The sequence below is a fragment of the Panthera uncia genome, assembly GCF_023721935.1.
Source record: "Panthera uncia isolate 11264 chromosome A1 unlocalized genomic scaffold, Puncia_PCG_1.0 HiC_scaffold_17, whole genome shotgun sequence".
In the NCBI taxonomy this organism is placed as follows: domain Eukaryota; kingdom Metazoa; phylum Chordata; class Mammalia; order Carnivora; family Felidae; genus Panthera; species Panthera uncia.
This window is the reverse complement of record NW_026057577.1, coordinates 1548909-1574249: the sequence shown is the minus strand read 5'-3', so window position 1 is coordinate 1574249 and position 25341 is coordinate 1548909. Positions and strand designations below refer to the sequence as shown.

The following is a 25341-nucleotide window of genomic DNA, read 5'->3' as shown; positions in this document are numbered from 1 at the left end:
CATACAACTAGGATTCCCAACTCTCAAATTTTAAAGGACCAGGCAAGGCACAGACCCGCTCCCCCACTTCAGAGGAGAGCTTCACAGCACTGCATCTGGTACTATTCTGTCCCAGAAAAGCAGTCCCATGGCCATTCTGGTGCCTAGAGTTTATGGTGAAGCACAACGAAAAGCTACGAACACTTTATCCACCCTATGCATGTGCCCCTGTCCCTTGCTGTTGAATACATGTTCAAAGGTGCCAGCTGGGTCTTTTGTCCTTGGAAAGGCATTATTCCAAATACACTTGGGGAAGGAGAACTTTCTCTCCCAGTGAGACCAAAGGAATCTTTGCACCACACTGTCCACTGTCTGCTCTTGGGATTCCCCTCCTTCTCCCCAGGAGCACTGCTGCCCATCCAGATCTATTACAGCAAACAGCACAGACTTCCAAAAACTCAGAATTTCACCTCCACTGTTTGCAAAACCTTGGGATATTCAGTTCCTCACAATTCCCCCATCAATGGTTTTGGGGGATTGCTTTTTTTTTTTTTTTTTAATTTTTTTTTCAACGTTTTTTATTTATTTTTGGGACAGAGAGAGACAGAGCATGAACAGGGGAGGGGCAGAGAGAGAGGGAGACAAAGAATCGGAAACAGGCTCCAGGCTCCGAGCCATCAGCCCAGAGCCATCAGCCCAGAGCCTGATGCGGGGCTCGAACTCACGGACCGCGAGATCGTGACCTGGCTGAAGTCGGACGCTTAACCGACTGCGCCACCCAGGCGCCCCTGGGGGGGGGGATTGCTTTTCTTATGCGAATCTGACACACTACTCTCTCCCCACTTCCCTTTCTCCTCTCTGCAAGTAGGACTCCCATCCCTTCTGCAGCACCATGGCTTTTCTCTCCCCCAAATCTCCTCTCCACACCTGCCATGTTCTCTCCCTCAAATTATGCAGACTGTTCTTTTAATCCTCAGGTCAATTTCCTAGGTGTTTAAAATGATTTGATGTTGATTGAGCTGTGTTTGAGGGACTGAGACTAGCCCAGGTTCCCCTTACTACACCACCATCTTAACTCCTCCCCCCTTATAAAATTAGAATTTAAATCAATGGGAAAATATAAATATTTTAATAAATGATGCAAACCATTGCTTAAGGGGGAAAAACCAGATACCTATCTTACACTAGTTATAAAAATGAATTCCAGAAGGATATACTTGTATTAGGAAAATAATTTTATCAAGGAAATACAAAGTCTACAAATCTAGCCCTCTGGATAAACACAAAGCTGATTATCTATTCCTAAACAGCTTGCTAGTGTTAAAGTGAAATAACTATGATTAAAATCTCTTTCATCATATTGATACCATACTTACACACTATTGTCTCATCTTAGTTAAAACCAATAGTATACAATTATAAAATCTTTTTACTATTCATGAAAGTTTCTCTCAAGTTTTTGGTTCTATTTGATTTTCCTAACTAGGACTCATCTATCACCCACAGGAAATTTTTTATTTGAATAAAAAGGGGCCCATTATTTGAAATAAGTAACAGTATAATCTATAGATTTACAAACATCTATAATTACCAATAAAAATATTAATTTATGTTACATGTAGGTATCACAGAAGACAATAAAAAGATAACTGTAATGGAGGTCGGTAGAAAATACAAGACCAAATCATTAGCAATTCAGGTGTTGTTTTTCCAACACAAATAAAACACAAGTGCTCTATCTGCTTTATGAAATTAGCTGTAAACATTTCATTATAAACCAAACATCCACAGGGCTCCCTCTGTCCATTCTGCATCACCGAATGTGGTACTCCCTGAAACACTTGGCATGGACACCCTTCTGGCATTTCTCGCAGCGGGTGTTGGTCTGCGAGTGGCAAAGGGCACACCGAGTCCTCTTGTCCTGGTGGACGATCCAGTGACCAATCATGTCAAAGCGGCTCTCAGTTTCCAGCCGTCTGCTTCGCCTCCCTTGGGAGGACATGTCAGCATTGCTCTCTAGGTACACACAGGCCACATATCTCCGGAAGGCCAGGAGGTCTACCTGGGCATCATGGCTGCAGATCCTGTGTAGTTGCCAAGCATTATTGAGGGCAGCATCAATGACATAGCCAATGAAGCTTGAGTACCACTTCATGCCCCGGATCTTTACCTTGTATTTGGCAATATTCTGGTCCATCCGGCTGACACCCCCCACTTTCTCCTGGTACAGCTTCACCAGGGATGGTTGATGGACTTGGGTCCGTGTTTTGGCTATTCCTGAATGATGGCTGGTCAGCTCCACTGGCTCTATGCCCACAGCATTAGAGCAGATGTTAACCACACTGCTATCATGCCAGCGGCACACGATAATCTCCTCACTCTCATCAACTTTATAATCAAATGAACCCCTCTTCATTTTCTTAAGTTCTTTGGGATCTTTGAGGGGACATCGCTCAGTCCTGTATTCACGAACAGTTCCTGTGGCCTTCACCCCCTTTTTCCTCAAAATGGACATGAGTTTGACACTTGTAAAAACCTTGTCAAAAAATATGTGGTATGGCAAACAGCCACGCTCCTGAAGAGCATCCACAAATTTTACCACCATACTACCTCCTAAGTCTAAGCCCCTGTCTGACTTGGTGAACAGTGTGCCCTGTGAGGGCTCAAACCACACCAGATAGCCCCTGCTGGTTGTCCCACACCAGATCTTGTAGCCCAGACGCATGGGTTTCCCTGCTGGCAGCTGTTTGGATCCCCGGTGTCCAAAGTATTCACACATGGATTCACCAAAGCTGTAGAACTCTTCCAAGGGTGCGTGCTTCTGGAAATTGCAATTCATTCGGACAATGAGAGGCCTGACCTTGGCAAACCTATCACTTTCATCCAGCTCATTATTATCTGCAAAATGCAGGTATGAAAAGATCAGTTCAAATCTGTCCCTTCTAATTGCATCAGCCACAAGATGATGATGTGAATCAGGAGATGTTTCCCAAAACATCCTTCTCCTTGGATAGGATATATACCCACTTAAAATCAAAATTCCCAAAACACACTTTAATTCCTGGGCTGTGAGCCCAAGGTTGACATTTTTTTGCCAAGCATAACGATTGGTTTCATTAACAATAAAATTAATAGTTCCTTCATCAAAAAACAACTCAAATAGGCCTACAGGACTCAGTTCCTGGCTTTTGAGATCCTCTATATGGGGATCTGATGGAGTCCAGCTGCGGAAGTTGGGTTGGATATCTCTTTTGATCCAAACACGCTGAGGTTCCACTACTGCCTTCTGCCTCTTCATGGCTGGTGGTGGCTGCAGGTCGTCATCCTCCTCCTCAGTGCCAGAGTCCTCAGGTACAACAGAGGCATGCAGCACACTACCGGGCACATGGGAGCCTCGCTGGCCATCTTCATCACCTGAGTCCTCATCAGTGAAATCCCCTGAGGCATTGTCAGGTGGCGCAATGAAGATCTCTTCCCTGCGGTGGCTAGGACTCTCCTCCTCCAATGCATTCAGAACCTCAAGTAGCTTCATGGACTTGAGCTTTGAACTGGCATCTCTCCCAACAGTGGGATTGCTGCAATGACAGGAAACGAAATAAAGCGAGGTCACACAGGAGACAGTGTTTCAGCAGAAAACTCTGTTGAAGCATCACCTGAGAGGAGGGCGCTCCCACTGCAGACCACCTGAGCTTGAACCACATTTTGGAACCAGTACCACCAGGCACAGTACCAGGTAAGGGAATTTTCCTAACATAGGTTACTCTTTCAAGTGCAAAAGTATTTTAATGATAGGAGGCATTCTAAAGAGAAGTTCCAGGGGGAGGAGGTAAGATAGAGGAGAAATAGGGGAACCCTGAGCTTTCTCATCCCCCAAACATAGCTCTACTGAGGTCACATCACTTGGAACACCCAGGAAATCGATCTGCAGAGTGGCAGAAGGACCTGCATGGTTGGAGGGAGACAGGGTGGCAGGTGTGAGGCACATGGATATGAGTTGGTGGATAGAAAAATGGCAGTGCTGCAGAGGGGGAGGAAACCCTTTCTGGTAAGAGAAAAGAAGGGAGGGAAAGAGAGAGGTGTTGACAGAGTATAGCACTGGGTTCACACAAGAGGAAAATCTCTCTAGACCACAGACTGGGGTGCAAGAAGTACTGAGCGTTACAGGTTTTTGTTATGTTTTGTAGTTTGCAAACAGCGTGTGGAGTTCAATCCTGAAGTTTTGGAAGTGTGTGACTCTCTAGCAGAGAGCTGTAGTGTGTGGTCATGGGGGGAAGGAAGGAGCTGGCCCCAGAGTGCATAGCCTGGTGTAGGGACCTTCAAGGCACACTGGGAGAGAACATTCCCCTTCCTGGAGTACTTTTGGAACAGGTTTATTGCCTCTCCAAGGACAAAAGAACCTATAGGTGCCAGCTAATGGCGTTTCATCAGCAGGGGACAGAGGTACAGCAGATAGCATATGACCTTGTTGCTGCTTTCAGTGGTGCTACACTATACACTCCACACAACATGCTGGTGAGGAACTATTCTTCTGGGACAAAAACCATCTGACACAGCACGCAGAGGCTCTACTCCAGAGGAGGGAAGCAGGTCCATGTAGTGCTTTGCCCATTAAGTTTTCAAGTTTTGTATTCCAGCTGCACACCAAGGAAAAACTCAAGAAAGCTGTGGTGCAGGGCAAGTTGACTGCCCTTACTATCTGTGAGGACTGCCTGAATGGTGGGGGATGTGAGATTCTTTCTGGGGACAAAGATTGGGGTGGCATCATTTTCCCCCAACACCAACACAGTGGGACTTCTGAGACCAACACATTGCAGCCCCCAGCAGAGGTGGGACCCGGTTACACCACAACCTGCCTCAAAGTGCCTGGTAACTGCTTATTTACTGGAGTAAGACTGACTCTGAGCCATTTCAGTCAGTCTCTCACGCAGAAGACCACCATAGGCAGCACCCTGCATGTACCAACTGTACTGAAAATTGAATGCTTCAAAATGACACATGTAGTTCTGGTGGAAACAGGACCAGGTTTACTTTTTTTCTACCACAGGCCCCCCCCACCCCATTTCCCCATTTGTTTGTTTATTTGTTTTTCTTTCTTTCTTTTTTCTTCTAGAATCAGGCTCATACTGTTTTATATGTTTGTTAGTTTGCTATTTTCATTTCCTTTCTCCTTTTTGGGAGGGTCAAGCTTCTTTTTTCTTTTATTTGTCTTTTTTTTTTAGCTTTCTTTCTCTTTGAATTCAGCTTATAGTTTTTTGATTGGTGTTTTTTGTTCCTTTTCCCTTTCTTCGTTTACAGGATCAGGTTTTTTATTGTTTGTTTGTTTGTTTTGTTTGTTTGTTTTTTCCAGGCTTATTTTAATGAACAAATCAAAGCAAACCCAGCTAAAGGTCCAAACACTCTCCACTGTAAGAAAGGAGGAGCTCTATGGATGAATGGATAAAGAAGATGTGGAGTATTACTCGGCAATCAAAAAGAATGAAATCTTGTCATTTGCAACTACATGGATGGAACTAGAAGGGGTTATGAGCAAATCACAGCAGAAAACTTTCCTAACCTGGGGAAAGACACAGACATCAAAATCCAGGAATCACAGAGGGCCCCCATTAGATTCAACAAAAACTGACCATCAACAAGGCATATCATAGTCAAATTCACAAAATACTCAGGCAAGGAAAGAATCATGAAAGCAGCAAGGGAGAAAAAGTCCCTAAATTACAAGGGAAGACAGATCAGGTTTGCAGGAGACCTATCCAAAGAAACTTGGCAGGCCAAAAAGGAGTGGCAGGATATGTTCAATGTGCTGATTCAGAAAAATATGCAGCCAAGAATTCTTTATCCAGCAAGGCTGTCATTCAAAATAGAAGGAGAGATAAAAAGTTTCCCAGACAAAAGAAAATTAAAGGAGTTTGTGAGCACTAAACCAGCCCTGGAAGAAATTTTAAGGGGGATTCTCTGAGGGGATAAAGATGAAATAATAAACAAACAAACAAAAAAGGCAACAAAGACTAGAAAGGACCAGAGAACGCCACCAGAAACTCCAACTCTGCAACCATCATAATGGCAATAAGTTCATACCTTTCAGTTATCACTCTAAATGTCAACGGACTCAGTGCTCCAATCAAAAGACACAGGGTAACAGAATGTATAAGAAAACAAGATCCATGTATATTCTGTTTACAAGAGACCTACTTTAGACTTAAAGACACCTTCAGATTGAAAGTAAGGGGATGGAGAGCCATCTATCATGTTAATGGTCCACAAAATAAAGCCGGAGTAGCCATACTTATATCAGACAATCTAGACTTTAAACTAAAGACTGTATCAAGAGATGAAGAAGGGCATTATATCATAATTAAGGGGTCTATCCACCAAGAAGACCTAACCATTGTAAACATTTATGCTCCAAATGTGAAAGCGCCCAAATATATAAATCAATTAATCACAAATATAAAGAAACTCAGTAATACCATAATAGTAGGGGACTTCAACACCCCACTCACAGCAATGGACAGATCATCTAATCAAAACATCAACAAGGAAACAATGTCTTTGAATCACACACTGGACCAGATGGACTTAATAGATATATTCAGAACATTTCATCCTAAAGCAGCAGAATATACATTCATCTCCAGTGCATATGGAACGTTTCTCCAGAATAGACCACATACTGGGACACAAATCAGCCCTCAACAAGTACAAAAGTATTGAGATCATACCATGCATATTTTCAGACCACAATGCTATGAAACTTGAAATCAACCACAAGAAAAAATTTGGAAAGGTAACAAATACTTGGAGACTAAATAACATCCTACCAAAGAATGAATGGGCTAAGAAGTTAAAGAGAAAATTAAAAAGTTCACGGAAGCCAATGAAAATGATAACACCACAACCCAGAACCTCTGGGACTCAGCAAAGGTGGTCATAAGAGGAAAGTATATAGGAATCCAGGCCTTCCTAAAGAAGGAAGAAAGGTCTCAGATACAAAACCTAACTTTACGCCTTAAAGAGCTGGAAAAACAACAGCAAATAAAACCCAAGACGAGCTGAAGACAGGAAATAACAAAGATTAGAGCAGAAATCAATGCTATGGAAACCAAAAAAACAGTAGAACAGAACAATGAAACCAGAAGCTGGTTCTTTGAAAGAATTAACAAAATTGATAAACCACTAGCCAGTTTGATCAAAAAGAAAAAGGAAAGGACCCAAATAAATATAATCAAGAATGAAAGAGGAGAGATCACAACCAACACAGCAGAAATAAAAACAATACTAAGAGAATATTATGAGAAATTATATGCCAATAAAATGGGCAATCTGGAAGAAACGGACAAATTCCTAGAAACATATACACGACCAAAACTGAAACAGGAAGAAACAGAAAATTTGAACAGACCCATAACCAATAAGGAAATCGAATGAGTAATCAAAAATCTCCTAAAAAACAAGAGTCCAGGGCCAGATGGCTTCCAGGGGAATTCTACCAAACATTTAAGGAAGAGTTAACACCTATTCTTTTGAAACTGTTCCAAAAAACAGGAATGGAAGGAAAACTTCCAAATCCTTTCTATGAAGCCAGCATTACCTTGATTCCAAAATGAGACAGAGGTCCCACTAAAAAGGAGAACTAACTATAGACCAATTTCCCTGATGAACATGGATCCAAAAATCCTCAACAAGATATTAGCCAACCAGATCCAACAATACATTAAACAAATTATTCACCATGACCAAGTGGGATTTATACCTGGGATGCAGGGCTGGTTCAATATCCGCAAAAACAATTAACGTGATTCATCACATCAATTAAAGAAAGGAAAGAACCATATGATCCTTTCAATAGATGCAGAGAAGGCATTTGACAAAATACAGCATTCTTTCTTTATAAAAACCCTCAAGAAATTAGGGATAGAAGGAGCATATCTCGAGATCATAAAAGTCATATATGAATGACCCAACGGTAATATCATTCTCAATGGGGAAAAACTGAGAGCTTTCCCCCTAAGGTCAGGAACAAGACAGGCATGTCCACTCTTGCCACTGTTATTCAACATACTATTGGAAATCTTAGCCTCTGCAATCAGACAACACAAAGAAATAAAACGCATCTAAATCAGCCAGGAGGAGGTCAAACTTTCACTCTTTGCAGATGACATGATACTCTATATGAAAAACCCAAAAGATTCCACCAAAAAAATGCTAGAATTAATTCATGAATTCAGCAAAGTTGCAGGATATAAAATCAATGCACAGAAATCGGGTGCATTCCTATACACCAACAATGAAGCGACAGAAAGAGTAATCAAGGAATCAATCCCATTTACAGTTGCACCAAAAAACATAAAATACCTAGGAATAAATCTAACCAAAGAGGTGAAAAATATATACACTGAAAACTATAGAAAGCTTATGAAAGAAATTGAAGATGACACAAAAAAAATAGAAAAAGATTTCATGCTCCTGGATAGGAAGAACAAATATTGTTAAAATGTCGATATTACCCAAAGTAATCTACACAGTCAATGCAATCCCTAACAAAATAACACCAGCATTCTTCACAGAGCTAGAACAAATCATCCTAAAATTTGTATGGAACCAGGAAAGACCCTGAATAGCCAAAGCAATCTTGAAAAAGAAAACCAAAGCAGGATGCATCACAATCCCAGACTTCAAGCTATACTATAAAGCTGTAATCATCAAGACAGTATGGTACTGGCACAAGAACAGACACTCAGATCAATCCAACAGAATAGAGAACCCAGAAATGGACCCACAAACGTACGGCCAACTAATGTTGGACAAAGCAGGAAAGACTATCCAATGGAATAAAGACAGTCTCTTCAGCAAGTGGTGCTGGAAAAACTGGACAGCGACATGCAGAAGAATGAACCTGGACCATTTTCTTACACCATACACAAAAATAAATTCAAAATAGATGAAAGACCTCAATGTAAGACAAGAAGCCATCAAAGTTCTCGAGGAGAAAGCAGGCAAAAACCTCTTTGATCTTGGCTGCAGCAACTTCTTACTCAACACGTCTCTGGAGGCAAGGGAAACAAAAGCAAAAATCAACTACTGGGACCTCATCAAAATAAAAATCTTCTGCATAGCGAAGGAAACAATCAGCAAAACTAAAAGGCAACCGAAAGAATGGGAGAAGATATTTGCAAACGACATATCAGATAAAGGGTTAGTTGCAAAATCTCTAAAGAACTTATCAACAACACCCAAAAAAACAAATAATTCAGTGAAGAAATGGGCAAAAGGTATGAATAGACATTTCTCCAAAGAAGACATCCAGATGGCCAACCAACACATGAAAAAATGTTTAACATCACTCATCATCAGGGAAATAGAAATCAAAACTACCATGAGATACCACCTCACCCCTGTCAGAATGGCTAACATTAACAACTCAGGCAACAACAGATGTTGGCAAGGATTGTAGAGAAAGAGGATCTCTTTCCACTGCTGGTAGGAATGCAAGCTGGTGCAGCCACTCTGGAAAAGTGTGGAGATTCCTCAAAAAATTAAAAATAGAACTACCCTATGACCCAGCAATTGCACTACTAGGTATTTATACAAGGGATACAGGTATGCTGTTTCAAAGAGACCCATGCACCCCAATGTTTATAGCAGTACTATCAACAATAGCCAAAGAATGGAAAGAGCCCAAATGTCCACACACGGATGAATGGATAAAGAAGATGTGGTATATGTATATATACACAATGGAATATTACTAGGCAATCAAAAGGAATGAAATCTTGCCATTTGCATCTACATGGATGGAACTAGAGGGTATTATGCTAAGCAAAATTAGTCAGAGAAAGACAAATATCATATGTCTTCACTCATATGAGGACTTTAAGACACAGAACAGATGCACACAAGGGAAGGAAGCAAATATCATACAAAAACAGGGAGGGGGACAAAACATAAAAGACTCTTAAATATGGAGAACAAACTGAGGGTTATTGGAGGGTTTGGGAGGGGGGATGGGCTAAATGGGCAAGGGGCATTAAGGAATCTACTCCTGAAATTATTGTTGCACTATATGCTAACTAATTTGAATGTAAATTAAAAAAATAAAATAAATTAAAAAAGAAGATGTGGTGTATATGTATACATATATATACATACATACATACAATGGAATATTAGCATCAAAAGGAATGAAATCTTGCCATTTCCAATGACGTAGATGGAGCTAGAATATATTTTGCTAAACAAAATAAGTCAATCAGAGAAAACAAACATCATATGATTCCACTTATATGTGGAATGTACGAAACAAAACAGATGAACATATGGGAATGGAGGGAAGAAGGAGAAGAAAAGAAACCACAAGAGACTTAACAACAGAGAACAAACAGGGCTGATGGTGGGAGATAGGCTAAATTGGTGTTGGGTATTAAGGAGGGCACTTGTGATGAGCACTGGGTGTTATATGTAAGTGATAAATCACTAAATTCTACTTCTGATACACCTATATGTTAACTAACTTGAATTTAAATAAAATCTTGGGGAAAAAAATGCCAACTTTGTAAATCACTGAATTCTAGTTCTGAAACCAATACTGGACTGTATATTAACTAACAATATTTAAATAAAAAGTAGGTAACAACAACAAAGAAATGTTACATACCTCCTTCCTTCTTAATGTGTCTTGAATACAGAATTCCCTTTACTGATAAATGACAGGTGCCACTGTCATTACCCAAATGACAGTAACCACCAAAAAGGAAGCCTAGACTGCTGAAGTGACATCCACTGATATCTTCTGATTCATTGGCCCCAGCAGCTCTACTTTCATGCTTCAGTCTTACCTTTGTCTTCCCTTTCCCTTATTAATTTGGCAAATACAAGGTTCCTCCCTCCCAAATTCCCAAGCTCTCCCTACTTGACCTCTTACTACCCAGTATCAGGACCTGAACAGATTCAGACAAATTTTCAGATGGTTCCCTCAGTATCAGACATCTTACTATACACTAGCTGCAATTCAGAAGCCAAACGGATTTAGAAAACATGGAAACCCCGTCTATCCTAACTTTTCCTGTGCACTAGGATCTAAATGGATGACAAGAGATACCTATATTTAATGAGCACCAACCACGAGCAGGCACTTCCCAGCAACTGACAATGGACACACTCCGCTCCTGACCTGCACAGCACTTGTCTACCTGGAGGTGAAAGATGACAGTTCAGCACACAAGTAGCTATGCAAGATGGGGGCCATCCTGGACAATGGGCAGAGAATGTAGCAAAGGAGTAGGACTGGGGTTACTATTTTAGATGGATGATAAGTGAAGGCTCCCAGGCAGGTGGCCTGAAAAAAGAGGGAGGGGGCCTTACAGACAGCTAGAAACAGGGTGTCCCAGGCAGAGAAAAAGAATTGTAGGCACAAGGCCCTGAGCCTGAAGGGACTTGATAACTGTGAACAGCAAGGAGGTCAGTGAGACTTCAGATGTAGTAAAGGGAGGAGAGCAGAGCACAGGCTGCCAGGACCAGGACCCACAGGGCTCTATAGGCCCTAATGAGGACATTCAGTAGTGTTCAGCTGTCACAGGAAGCCCTCTAGTAGGATGCAGAAGGGGCAGTGACACACATCACTGGCTATGAGAATGGACGGGCAAGGAAGGTGGGCTCTACTGCTGCCCTGTGTCACTCTGGCCCAACCTCCACATGAGAAGAATCTCAAACCAGAGGGAAGACACAAGCTTTACCGCAAAGGTTATTTCTCTACAGACCTACCCTTGGACTTGGGAGTTCACTGCATTAGAGATTCACTACAACCTCATTTGGTGAACACGGACTCCATCAGCCTCTGTGCTAGAGTCTACTAGGGCACAGGAGATCTGACCTCAGGGAAGGCAAGGTATTTCTCATGCTATGCCAGAAAGGGAACCCAGCTTTCAGGGATAGGAAATCTGAAGCACTTCCCATGGACCTCAGACTGAGAGGTTCTCAGGGGTCAATAGACAACTTGCCATCTTCTCAGCCTCTCCTATTTTCGAGCAGCAGATCCAGGCCTATATAGTCAGGGTTTCCACCACTCTCACTATCTAAGCTCCTGTGTGCCCCCATGCCTCCAAAAACTTTCTGTACATAGTTGTTAAGACTCCTGGAGTAGGACAGGATTTAGATGTCAGAGTAGTAGGGGGACCCTATACTTGCTTTGTCCATCAAACATAGCTAGATAAATATCAAATCCATTCCAAACACCCAAGAAATGAATGTGAGGACTGAGAGAACAAACTGCACAACTACAGGGATAAAAGAGGCCACACTGTGGAAGGGAGGAGGTGCAGAGAAGTGATTAGCGAGAAAAGAATCGTAGGTGCTGTGGGGGGTAAAGAGCCCTGATCACACAGGAAAGATTCAGAGACAGAGAGCACATGTGAGAAAGCATGTGCATGCAGGGCACTGCACAAGAAAAACACTTCCCCAAAACCACTGAGAAGCAAAACAATTGCGGCTGACTATTGCCAAGTTTTTCCAAGCAGTGGAACTCAAAGTCAGAAGTTTTAGAAGTCCATGCCATGACCAGAGACAGAACCTGACCAGCACAGATGTGCTTCTGTTGAGAGGGAGGACAGAGGCCTGGGAGAAGACAGATGGTCTGCAGATACCCTGGGCCACACTGGGACAGACAGATCTCCTCCTTACAGTGCATTTGAGAGAGGTGGCACTGCCAGCGGGTGCCACTGAGCTACCCTATTCATTCCAATAGGAGCAGAGACACCTGCTGAGACCAGGTAACCTGAAAATCAGCCTTTCGCTGTGCTTTACCATACTCCAAGTGGCCGCATATTCTGTGACTGCCCTTCTGAGACAAGCAGGCATCAGCCACAGTGTAGTGAGACCCCACCCCAGATGATTAGTGCAGGGCCAACCATGCCAGGTCCCTTTGGAGTTCTGAAACTCAGCACAGGTTGTGTCCAGCACAGGACCATGATGCTGGGTGGGCAAAAGGCTCAGACACAGAATGGGTGAAGGCAGAGAGATCTGAGGGATTCCTGGGACACAGGAGGGGAGATTGTTTGATCTTCAGTGAGGGTTTCCTGAACATCAGTGGGCGCAAATGCCCCTCTGCAGGAAGACAGTGGGCTGAAACTATATTAATTCCCCACCTATCAGCACAGACAGACTTAAGTGAGAAACACAGCACACACAGTAGAGGCCTGAGCCACTTACACCAAGACCCGCCCCTGTAGGCTCTGCAGGTGCTTTTTCATGAGTGCAATTGTGCCTGAGAGCCAGAGCAGAAGCAGGTCCCTCTGCCAGAAGATGAGCACAAACCCCTTGCACCTACCAAGTCTACTGACAATGGAGTGATGCAAAACTTCAGCTCTAGTGGAAAATGGATCTGGCCTTTTGAACAAGCAGGCCAAAACACACCGAGTTAAAACTCACCACACACTGGGCAAGGTCCAAACACAACCCAGTACAGACAAGGTGAAACTGCAGAGGACTGACGTGAGGGAAAGAGCAGTTAAAACACAAAAGCAGAGTGTACAAACTGCACACCAGAAACACTTCCTGGAGCGCCAAGCCGGGGTCAGTATATAGCATCTTCTTAATATAGCCTTTACTCTCAGAAGCAGGAAATATAACAGGCTTTCCTAACACAGAGAAAACAGAGACTAAAGCAAAGTGCCAAGATGGAGAAATGGATCACAAAACAAAAAATAAGAAAAGGTCATAGCCAGAGATCTAATCAAAATAGATATAAGTAATATGCCTGTACCAGGATTTAAAACAACAATCATAAGGATATAGCTGGGCTTGAGAAAAGCATAGAAGACACCAAGGAGTCTCTTAACACAGAGATAAAAGATCTAAAAACTAGTCAGACAGTAATAAAAAATGCTATAACTGAGATGTGAAACCAATTCTAAGAAATGACCATGAGAATGGAAGAAGCAGAGGAATGAGTAAGTGATATGTAAGATAAAATTATGGAAGATAATAAAGCTGAGAAGAATAGGGAAAGAAAACATTAGATCAGAATGTAGACAATAGGGAACTCAGCACCTCCATAAGACGTAATAACATTTGTATCACAGGAGTGCCAGAAGAAGAGAGGAAAACAGGGGCAGAAACTTATTTGGGCAAATTATTGTGGAAAATGTCCCTAATCTGGGGAACGAAACAAACATTCAAGTCAAGGACACACAGAGAACTCCCACCATAATCAACAAAAGCAGGGCAACACGAAGACATATTGTAGTAAAATTTGCAAAATACAGAGTTAAGGAAAAAATCCTGAGAGCAGCAAGGAAAAAGAAATCCCTAAGTCATAAGGGAAGACAAATAAGGTTAGCATACTTATCAGCAGAAACTTGGCAGGCTAGAAGGGAGTGGCATGATATATTCAAAGTGAATGGGAAAAATATGCAGCCAAGAATACTTTATCCAGCAATGCTGCCATTTAGAATAGAAGGAGAGATAAAGAGTTTCCCAGACAGGTAGGAGTTAAGATGGCAGAGCAGTAAGGGGACCCTGAGCTTGTCTTGTCCCTGAAACACAGCTAGATCAGCATCAAACCATTTTGAACACTTAGGAAATTGATCTGAGAATTATTGCAACAATCTGCATAATTTGAATCAGAGAACTTAGCAGGTACATGGTGTGGAGAGGTGAACTGGGGGGAGAAAAGCTGCGGAGCCGTAGAGGGTAGGAAGCCATTTTTGCAGAGAGAGGATTGGGGAGAAGGCAGCACATCAGGATCATGCAAGAAAAGCACTGCCCCCAAAAGTAGCTGGAGAGAAAGAAAGAAAGAGTGAAAACACTCGCATGGGACTAGACAAGAAATCTGTTCACAAAAACCACTGATGGAAGAAAGGAGGGGATTTCAATACCACCAGGATTCTATATATAGCTATATTCTATAATAGGACAGAATCTGAAGTTTTGGAGCTCAGTGCTTGGCTGTGCTCTGGTGAGTAAGTCAGGTGAATCCCCAGGAGCAGGAAGCATGGTTTGAGGGGTCCATGTGCCACCTGGGGAAAAGTGGTTCTTCTGATTGGAGTGTACTTGGTAGAGGCCATAGGCTTCCCCATGGGCAAAATTCCTGGCTTATCCCAGAGAGCTACCATGTAGCTGTAGTACTGAAACAAAGATGCCAGAGTGCACCATGACCTGTACAGGGTATGTGCTGTGATTCACCATAAACTCTGAGCCTCTGCTGCTGTGGGATCGTGCGAATGTTTTCTGTGGACACCCTTCCCCAAAGCATTAGCATGGGTCCAAGCCACAGGGATCTCTGAAGTGAGGGGTTTTGAAACACAGCTCTGTGTGAGATAAAACTCGTGAGGGAGGTGCCACCTGGAAGGGACACAGCTTGAACACAGACAGGGTGAAGGCAGGGAGCAGATAGAGGCCTGAGACCAAGGAGAGGCACTTGAATGCGTGTCCACAAGGGCAAAAATTCCCACATCAGACACTAGAGAGCTCTGTGAAGTCATTCTCACCACTAACAAGCATACATGCATGGATGCACTCCTTGATCGACACCTATAAGCTAAGCAGTGCCACCAAATGGAGAACAGAAACAGTTACCCCACGCCCCAGCCAGCTGTGCCCTCTAGGCACATGCCCCAGAAGACCAGGACAAATCCTTCCACCTACTTAGTCTATGAATTATAGTGTCTTACGAAGATTTCATTCTAGGGGAAAATGAATGTACTTCATTCAGGTTTCATTCTGTTTGCTTCTTCATTTGTTTGTTCGTTTTCTTTCCTTCTGTTTTTGCTTATCTTTTTTTTCCCTTCTTTCTTTTCTCTTTCTTGGATACAGAAAAAGCAATTTTTTATTTTTTTTATTTTCCTTATTTTATTCTATTACTTAAGAACTGTATTTTTCAATTTAAAATTTTGTTTATAGGGGCGCCTGGGTGGCTCAGTCAGTTGAGCATCCAGCTTTGACTCAGGTCATGATCTCACGGTTTGTGAGTTCGAGCCCCATGTCAGGCTCCATGCTGACAGGTCAGAGCCTGGAGCCTGCTTCCGATTCTGTGTCTCCCTCTCTCTCTGCTCCTCCCCCAGTCATGCTCTTTCTCTCTCTCAAAAATAAATAAACATTAAAATTTTTTTTTTAATTTTGTTTATAGTTTTTTGTTTTCCTTTTTTTTCTCTCTTTTCTATCAACCTCTCAACAAGCAGAAAGAAACACACCTAGGGGCACCTGGGTGGCTCAGTTGGTTAAGTGTCTGACTTCAGCTGAGGTCATGATCTCACAGCTCGTGAGTTCGAGCCCTGAATCAGGCTCTGTGCTGACAGCTCAGAGCCTGGAGCCTGCTTCAAGTTCTGTGACTCCCTCTTCTGCCCCTCCCCTGCTCATGCTCTGTCTCTCCAAAAATAAATAAACATTAAAAAAAATTAAAAAAAGAAAAAAGAAACACACCTAGTATCTAGCTTCCATTATTTGATTTGTATTGTATTATCTTGTTTGTATTTTTTTTAATTTTAATTTTTTATTTTTTTTTTTGCCTCCAAAATGACAAGACAGAGGAATTCACCCCAAAAGAAAGAACATGAAAAAATGATGGCCAGGGATTTAATCAACACAGATACAAGAATGATGAGTGAATTAGAATTTCAAGCCACAATTATAATAATATTAGTTGGAGTTGAAAAAAGCACAGAAGATGCCAGAGAATCCCTTTCTGAGAGATAAAAGAATTAAAATATAGTCAGGCCAAAATTAAAAATGCTATAACCAAGATGTAATCTTGAATGGACACCTTGTTGGCAAAGATAGACAAAGCAGAGAAGAGAATCAATAATACAGAAGATAAAATTATGGAAAATAAGGAAACAGAAAAAAGAAGGAAACAAAGGCAAAAGACTATGATACAAGACTGAGAGAATATAAATTATTAAAGAGGAATACCATTTGTATTATAGGAGTCACAGAAAATAAGGAAAGAGAAAAGGGGGCAGAAGGTTTATGTTAGCAAATTATAGCTGAAACTTTCCTAATCTGGGTAAAGATACAGACATCAAAATTCAAGAAGCACAGAGAATTCCCATTAGATTTAACAAAAACCAACATCACTACAGCATATCATAGTCAAATTCACAAAACACAGACAAGGAAAGAACCCTGAAAGCAGCAAGGAAAAAAGTCCTTAACCCACAAGGGAAGACAGATCAAGCTTGCAGTGGATATTCCACAGATACATGGCAGACCAGAAAGGAGTGGCAGTATATATTCAACGTGCTTATAGGAAAAATATGCAGCCAAGAATTCTTTATCTAGAAAGGCTGTCATTCAGAATAGAAAAAGAGATAAATAGTACCCCAAACAAAACCAGCCCTGCAAGAAATCATAAGGAGGACTTTTGAGTGGAGAAAAAACAAAACAAACAAAAATCAGACCAAAGGCAACAAAGATTAGAATGGGCCAGAGAGAACATCAACAGAAACACCAACTCTACAGGACACACAATGGCACTAAATTAATATCTTCCAATAATCACTCTAAATGTAAAAGGACTGAATGCTCCAATCAAAAGACATAGGGTATCAGAATTGATTAAAAAAAAAACAAAAAAACAAAAAAACAAAAAAAAAAAACCAACACCCATTTATATGCTGATTACAAGAGACTCATTTTAAACCTAAAAACATGCAGATTGAATGTAAAGCGATGGAAAACCATCTATCGTGGCAATGGACATTAAAAGAAAGCCAGAATAGACATACCTATATCAGACAAACTAGATGTTAAAACAAAGACTGTAACAAGAGATGAGGAAGGGCATTATATAATAATTAAGGGGTCTATCTACAAAAAGATCTAACAGTTGTAAATATCTATGCTGCCAAGTTGGGAACAACCAAATTACAAATCAATCGCAAACAGAAAGACACTCATTGATAAAAATACCATAGTAGTAGGGGACTTTAACACACAAATTACAACAATGGACAGATCATGTAAACAGAAAATCAACAAGAAAGAAAATAATCGCTTTGATTGATACAATGCACGAGATGGACTTAACAGTTATATTCAGAACATTTCATCCTAAAGTAGCAGAACACACATTCTTTTCCAGTGCACATGTAACATTCTCCAGAAAAGATCACATATTGGGTCACAAATCAGCACTCAGCAAGTACAAAAAGATTTACATCATACCATGCATATTTTTAGACAAAAACACTATGAAACTTGAAATCAACCACAAGAGAAAATATTTGGAAAGACCACAAATATTTGGACATTAAAAAAAAAAATAAATCCTACTAAAGAATGAATGGGTTAACCAAGAAATCAAAAAAGAAATTTAAAAACACATGGGAGCCAATGAAATGAAAACACTATTGTCCAAAACCTTTGGGATTCAACAAAGGCAGTCATAAGAGGAAAGTATATAGCAATCCAGACATTCCTAAATAAGGAAGTAAATTCTTAGATACATAACCTAACCTTATACCTAAAGAAATTGGAAAAACAACAGCAAATAAAGTCCAAAACCAGAAGAAGAGGAAAATAATAAAGATTAGGGCAGAAATCAATGATATCAAAAAAACAAAAAAAACAAAACAAAAACAGAACAGATCAATGAAACCAGGAGCCGGTTCTTTGAAAGAATTAACAAAATTGATAAACTCCTTGCCATATTTATTAAAAAGAAAAAGGAATAGGACCAAGTAAATAAAATCACAAATGAAAGAGGAGAGATCACAACCGACGCACAGAAATGAAAACTACAATAAGAGAATACTATGAAAATTATATGCCAACAAACAGGGCAATCTGGAAGATGGACCAATTTCCTAGGAACTCACAAACTACCAAAAATGAAACAGGAAGAAATAGAAAATTCAAACAGCAAAGACATTCAGTCAGTAATCAAAAATCTCCCAACAAACAAGGGTCTAAGGGTGGATGGATTCCCAAGGGAATTCTACTAAACATTTAAAGACGAGATAATACCTATTATTCTGGAGCTGTTCCAAAAAATACAAATGGAAGGAAAACTTCCAAACTCATTCTATGAAGCCAGTATTACTTTGATTCCAAAACCAGACAAAGTTCCCACTAAAAAGGGTGTCTGTAAAAGTTACAGACCAATCTCCTTGATGAACATGGATGCAAAAATTCTGAACAAGATACTAGCAAGTTGAATCCAACAATGCATTGAAAAAATTATTCACCATTATCAAGTGGGATATATTCCTGGGCTGCAGGGCTGGTTCAATATTCGCAAATCAACATCATAACACCACATTAATAAAGGATAAGAACCATAAGATCCTCTCAATTGATGCAGAAAAAGCATTTGACAAAATACAGCATCCTTTCTTGATAAAAATCCTCCAGAGAGTAGGGATAGAAGGAACATAATGCAACATAATAAAGGCCACATATGAAAGACCCACAGCTAGTATCAATCTCAATGGGGAAAAACTGACAGCTTTCCCCTAAGGTCAGGAACATGAGAGGGATGTACACTCTCACCACTGTTGTTCAACATAGTAATGGAAGTCCTAGCCTCAGCAATCAGACAACACAAATGAAAGGCATCCAAAATGGCAAGAAAGAAGTCAAATTTTCACTCTTTGCAGATGACATGATACTCTCTCTATGTGGAAAACTCAAAAAACTCCACCAAAATACTGCTAGAACTGATACATGAATTTGGCAAAGTCACAGGATATAAAATCAATGTAGGGGTGCTTGGGTGACTCGGTCAGTTGGGCGGCCTACTACAGCTCAGGTCATGATCTCGTGGTCTGTGAGTTCGAGCCCCACATTCGGCTCTGTGCTGACAACTCAGAGCCTGAAGCCTGCTTCCAATTCTGTGTCTCTCTCTCTGCCCCTTCCCTGCTTGCTCTGTCTCTGTCTCTGTCTCTCTCTCTCTCAAAAATAATAAGCATTAAAATTTTTTTTTAATAAAATAAAATTAACATAAAGAAATCGATTGAATTTCTATACACCGATAATGAAGCAGAAGAAAATGAAGGGCTCAATCCCATTTACAATTATAGCAAAACCATAAAATACATAGGAGTAAACCCAACCAAAGAAGCAAAAGATCTGTCCACTGAAAACTACAGAATGTTTATGCAAGAAATTGAAGAAAACTGAAGAAATGGAAAAACATTCCATGCTCATGGACTGGAAGAACAAATACTGTAAAAATGTCTATACTATCCAAAGCAATCTATACATTGAATGCAATCTGTATCAAAATAACTCTAGCATATTTCACAGACCTAGAACAATTTCAAAATTTGTATGGAACCAAAAAAGACCCCAGATAGCCAAAGTAATACTGAAAATGAAAACCAAAGCTGGAGGCACCACAACTTCTGATTTCATGAAGCTGTATTACAAAGCTGTAGTCATCAATATAGTATGGTACTAGCATAAAAACAGACAAAAAGATCAGTGAAACAGAGAACCCAGAAAGAGACCCAGAGATGTATGTAAAACTAATCTTTGATAAAGCAGGAAAGAATATCCAATGAAGAGACAGACTCTTCAGCAAATGGTGTTAGGAAAACTGGACAGCAACATGCAGAAGAATACACCTGGACCACTTTCTTGTACCATACACAAAAATAAATTAAAAATGGATGAAAGACCTAAATGTGAGACAGGAAACCATCAAAATCCTAGAGGAGAATACAGGCAGCAACCTCTTTGACGCTGGCCATAGCCACTTCTTACCAGATACATCACTGGAAGCACAGAAACAAAAGTGAAAATGAACTACTGGGACTTGAAGAAGATAAATAGGTCCTGCACAGCAAAGGTAACTATCAACAAAACTAAAGGCAACCTAGGGTACAGGAGAAGATATTTCCAAATGACATATCTGATTGATAAAGGGTTAGTATCCAAATCTATAAAGAACTTATAAACTGCAATACTCCCAAAAAAATAATCCAGTTAAAAAACTGGCAGAGGACATGAATAGAATCTTCTCCAATGAAGACATCCCAATGGCTAACAGAAACATGAAAAGATGTTCAAAACCACTAATCAAGGAAATACAAATCAAAACTACAATGAGATACCACCTCACACCTGTCAGAATGGCTAAAATTAACACAAGAAAACAACGGATATAGGAGAAGATGCAGAGAAAAGGGGAGCTCCCTTTCACTGATGGTTGGAATGCAAATTGGTACAGCCACTCTAAAAGAGATGGAGGTTCCTCAAAAGTTAAAAATAGAATTACCCTATGATCCAGCAGTTGTACTACTAGGTATTTATGCAAAGAATACAAAAACACAGATTCTAAGGGGCATGTGCACCCCATATTTATAGCAACATTATCAATAATAGCCAAATTATAGAAGGAGACCAAATGTCCATCAATTGATAAATGGATAAAGATGTCGTGTATACACACACACACACACACACAATGGAATATTAGTTATTAAAAAGAATGAAATCTTGTCATTTGCAAATTCGTAGATGGAGGTAGAGTGTGTTAAGTGAAATAATTCAGTTAGACAAATACCTTATGATTTCACTCATATGTGGAATTAGAAAAAAAAAAAAGAGAGATGCACATAGGAGAAGGAATAAAACAAAAGGAGGGATGCAATCCATAAGAGACTCTTAACTATAGAGAACAAACTGAGGGTTGCTGGAGGGTTGGAGGTGGATGGGGAGATGGGCTAACTGGGTGATGGGCATTAAGGAGGACACTTGTGATGAGCACTAGGTGTTATCTGTGAGTGATGAATCACTAAATCCTACTACTGAAACCAATATTGCACTATATGTTAACTAACTAGAATTTAAATAAAACTTGAAACAAACAAACAAAAAGACTCCTAGAGTGGGAAGGCTTGCAGGGACTGAAGCAGCCCCAGTAGCAACCATCTTGTGGATTAAAAGATGAGGAAAGTAAATCACATTTTTAAATTTTTTTAATGCTTATTCATTTTTGAGAGACAGAGAGAGAGAGAGCGTGTGAGTGAGTAGGGGAAGGGCAGAGAGAGAAGGAAACACAGGATCTGAAGCAGGCTCTAGGCTCTGAGCTGTCAGCACAGAACCCGACGCAGGGCTCAAACCAACAAACCATGAGATTATGAGCTGAGCTGAAGTCAGACACTTAATCGACTGAGACACCCAGGCACCCCAGAAAGTAAATCACATTTTTAGATCAAGTATAGACACTGGAACTACAGGGCCACACTTATCCCACACACCCGACCTTGTCTGCCTCACCTTTTCTCCATCCTCCCAGTCTCCTCTCTCTTCCTACTTTTTCCTTCTAGAGACCAAATGCTTAGTGAGGTCAGTAAGACTAAGGGCTAAAAATGTCATGGGCTTGGGCATTTCAAAGAGAATTAATCACTTGCATAAAGTCTTTCATCAAACAGGACTTACCTTGAAGTTGAAGCCATGATATACTGGGAACACAGAGTGGTCTTTATGTGAAAAGTCAAAGAATCTGTAAGGCAACAAAAATTGATTTTTAAAAATCGTATCTTAAGTAGAAAGTCAACAGGACTTTCTAGACCATTTAAGGAAAACAAAAACAAAAACAAAAAACATCTCTAGCTTAAGGTTCACCAGCAGAGTAAATGGACTGAGTATACAGGGACAGGGATGGTGTCTAGCCAACTGGTTAAGCAGAGGGAAAAACAACAAGATCTCCACCTCACACTTCACATCAAAATACACTGTAGGGGGGTGCCTGGGTGGCGCAGTCGGTTGGGCGTCCGACTTCAGCCAGGTCACGATCTCGCGGTCCGTGAGTTCGAGCCCCGCGTCAGGCTCTCGGCTGATGGCTCGGAGCCTGGAGCCTGTTTCCGATTCTGTGTCTCCCTCTCTCTCTGCCCCTCCCCCCGTTCATGCTCTGTCTCTCTCTGTCCCAAAAATAAATAAAAAACGTTGAAAAAAAAAATTAAAAAAAAAAAAAATACACTGTAGGGCAGAGTTTCCCACCATCAGAATTATTGTCATGTTGGCTGAATGAGTCTTTGCTGTGGGGGGGCTGTCCTGTGTATTATGGGATGTTTAATAGCTCTCCAGCCCTCTATCCAAAAGAAACCAGAATACCCATCCCTTGTTTGTAGAAATCAAAAATGTTTCCAGATATTGTCAAGTGTCCCATAGGGTAAAAATTGCTCCTGGTGAACAACTATTATTCTATATCAGGATTGCCAATGAAAGTTATTATAATAGTGGAAATGTTTTGTATCATTGGTACCTAATATGGTAGCCATGAGCCACCTATGATTATTAAACATCTGATATATGGCTTGTGACTGAGAAAGTGAATTTTTAATTTTATGTGATTTCAATTAATTTTAACGTAGATAGTCATATATTCCTAGCCAGCGGCCAGTGCATTTGACAGTGAAGTCCTAGATATGTAAAGAACTGACTATGAAACAAGATTCTCCTTAACAACCAATGGATTAAAGAAGAAATTAAAAAGAAAACTTAAATATATCTTGTTGGAGTGCATAGGTGGCTAAGTTGGTTAAGTGGTTTCAGCTCAGGTCATGACCTTATGGTTCATGAGATCAAACCCTGCATCGGGATCTGGGAGTCTGCGCTGTCAACACAGAGCCTGCTTGGGATTCTTCCTCTCCCTCTCTCTCTACCCCTCCCCTGCTCATGCTTGCACACTTGCACATATGCTCTATCTCTCTCTCAAAAATAAGTAAATAAACATTAAAAAAAACTAAGGGGCACCTGGGTGCCTCAGTGGGTTGAGCATCCAACTTCAGCTCAGGCCATGATCTCGCAGTTCGTGAGTTCAAGCCCCACATCAGGCTCGCTACTGTCAGTGCAGAGCCCGCTTCAGATCCTCTGTCCCTCTCTCCTTCCACCCCTCCCCACTTGCACTCTCTCAAAAATAAATAAAATATTAAAAAAAATAAAAAGTATCTTGAAACAAATGAAAAAGAAACACAATATATCAAAACATATAGGATGCAGCAAATGATTTCTAGGAGAGAAGTTTATAGTTATAAACACATACATTAAATAAATAAAAAGATCCAAAAAAAAAAAAAACTTAACTTCATATCTTAGGAACTATAAAAATAGATGAATGGATTAAAAATATGTGATACAATAGAATATTATTCACCCATAAAAAGAACAAAATCTTGGGCCCCAGGTTACAAATGCAGAGGAGTAGGGTGACCCTAAGTTTGTCTCCTTCCTCGACCACAACTAGATAAATATCAAATCATTATGAACATCCAAGAAACCAATCTGAGGACTGAGAGAACAAAGTTGCACATCTACAAGCAGAAAAAAGACCACCTTGAGGAAGGTATGAGGTGCAAAGAACTGATTTAAGAGAGAAAAGCGCTGCAGGTGCTACAAAGGACATGGAGCCCTGAATATGGACAAAGAAGAGTTAAAGAGAATGAGAGAAAGAGTGAGAAAAAGAGTGAAAATGTGCAGGGGATTGCACAAGAAAACTCTTCCCCAAAACCACTGAGTGGCAAAAGGAAAGGGTTTTAATATTGGAGGTTTTATAAACAGCAGAGTACAGAGTCTAAAGTTTCAGAGATCAGTGCCATCACCGTGGTCATGCCTGGCAGCATTAGCAGTGTTCTGGTGGGGAAGGACGGCAGACACCCAGGAGCAGGCAGATCCCCTGGATCAGACAGGAAGAAAGGGTTCCCCTGTCTGGGGTGCATTGGTAGAGGTGATATGGCCTCTCTGGGGGCAAAAGATCCTGCAGGAGCCATTGAACTGCCCTGTTCATCAGCAAAGGAACAAAGATACTGGCTGAGGACAGCAAACCTTGGTGCTGGCTTTGTGCTGTGATTTACCATAAACTCCAAACTGCTGTGCAGCCACATGACTGTTTTCTGGGACTGCCAGCACTGGCCACAGCACACAGCAAGACCCTCCCCCAGAGGATCAGCAGAAGTCTGCACCTCAGGGTGAGTTTTGAAACTCAGTCATGCCACAGATAAAACACAGAAGTGCTGTGCCTCCTGGTAGGCAGACAGTTCATACATAGGATGATGACGGGTATCTGACAGAAGCTTGGAACAAAGGAGGGGTGACTCTTTGATCATCTGTGAGGGCTTCCTGAGGAGCAGTATGCATGAGGTCCCTGATCCAGAGATAAGAAAGCAGGGAAAAACCATTCTTCCCCCATCCTTCAACTCTGACCAACTTCAGGGAACAAAACAGCATCACCAAGTGGAAGCTGGAGCTGCTTACTGAAAGCCTCACCCCACTGTGCTCTGCAAGTACAACTTGACTAGGGCAAGTCCTCCTGAGAATCAGAGCAATCAGCTCCTACCCCAGAATATCAGCACAAATCCCTCACATGCACCAAGTCTACTGATAATAAAGTGCTACAAAGCTTCAGCTCTAGAGGAAACAGGATCTAGC

General features: G+C 41.0%; 1 protein-coding gene across 1 annotated transcript in view; it reads right to left on the bottom strand.

Annotated features, from left to right (window-relative positions):
• Positions 1-1110: 1110 nt before the first annotated feature.
• The window catches only part of PGBD2 (piggyBac transposable element derived 2), a 36784-nt gene continuing 12553 nt past the window's right edge, over positions 1111-25341 (bottom strand). Inside the window, exons 3-4 of the mRNA XM_049648957.1 lie at positions 22354-22417; positions 1111-3554 (exon numbers count right to left, since the gene is read on the bottom strand). Of these exons, the coding sequence (XP_049504914.1) occupies positions 1793-3554; positions 22354-22370 (1779 nt within the window). The 5' untranslated portion in view covers positions 22371-22417 and the 3' untranslated portion in view covers positions 1111-1792. The remainder of the gene's footprint in view (positions 3555-22353; positions 22418-25341) is intronic.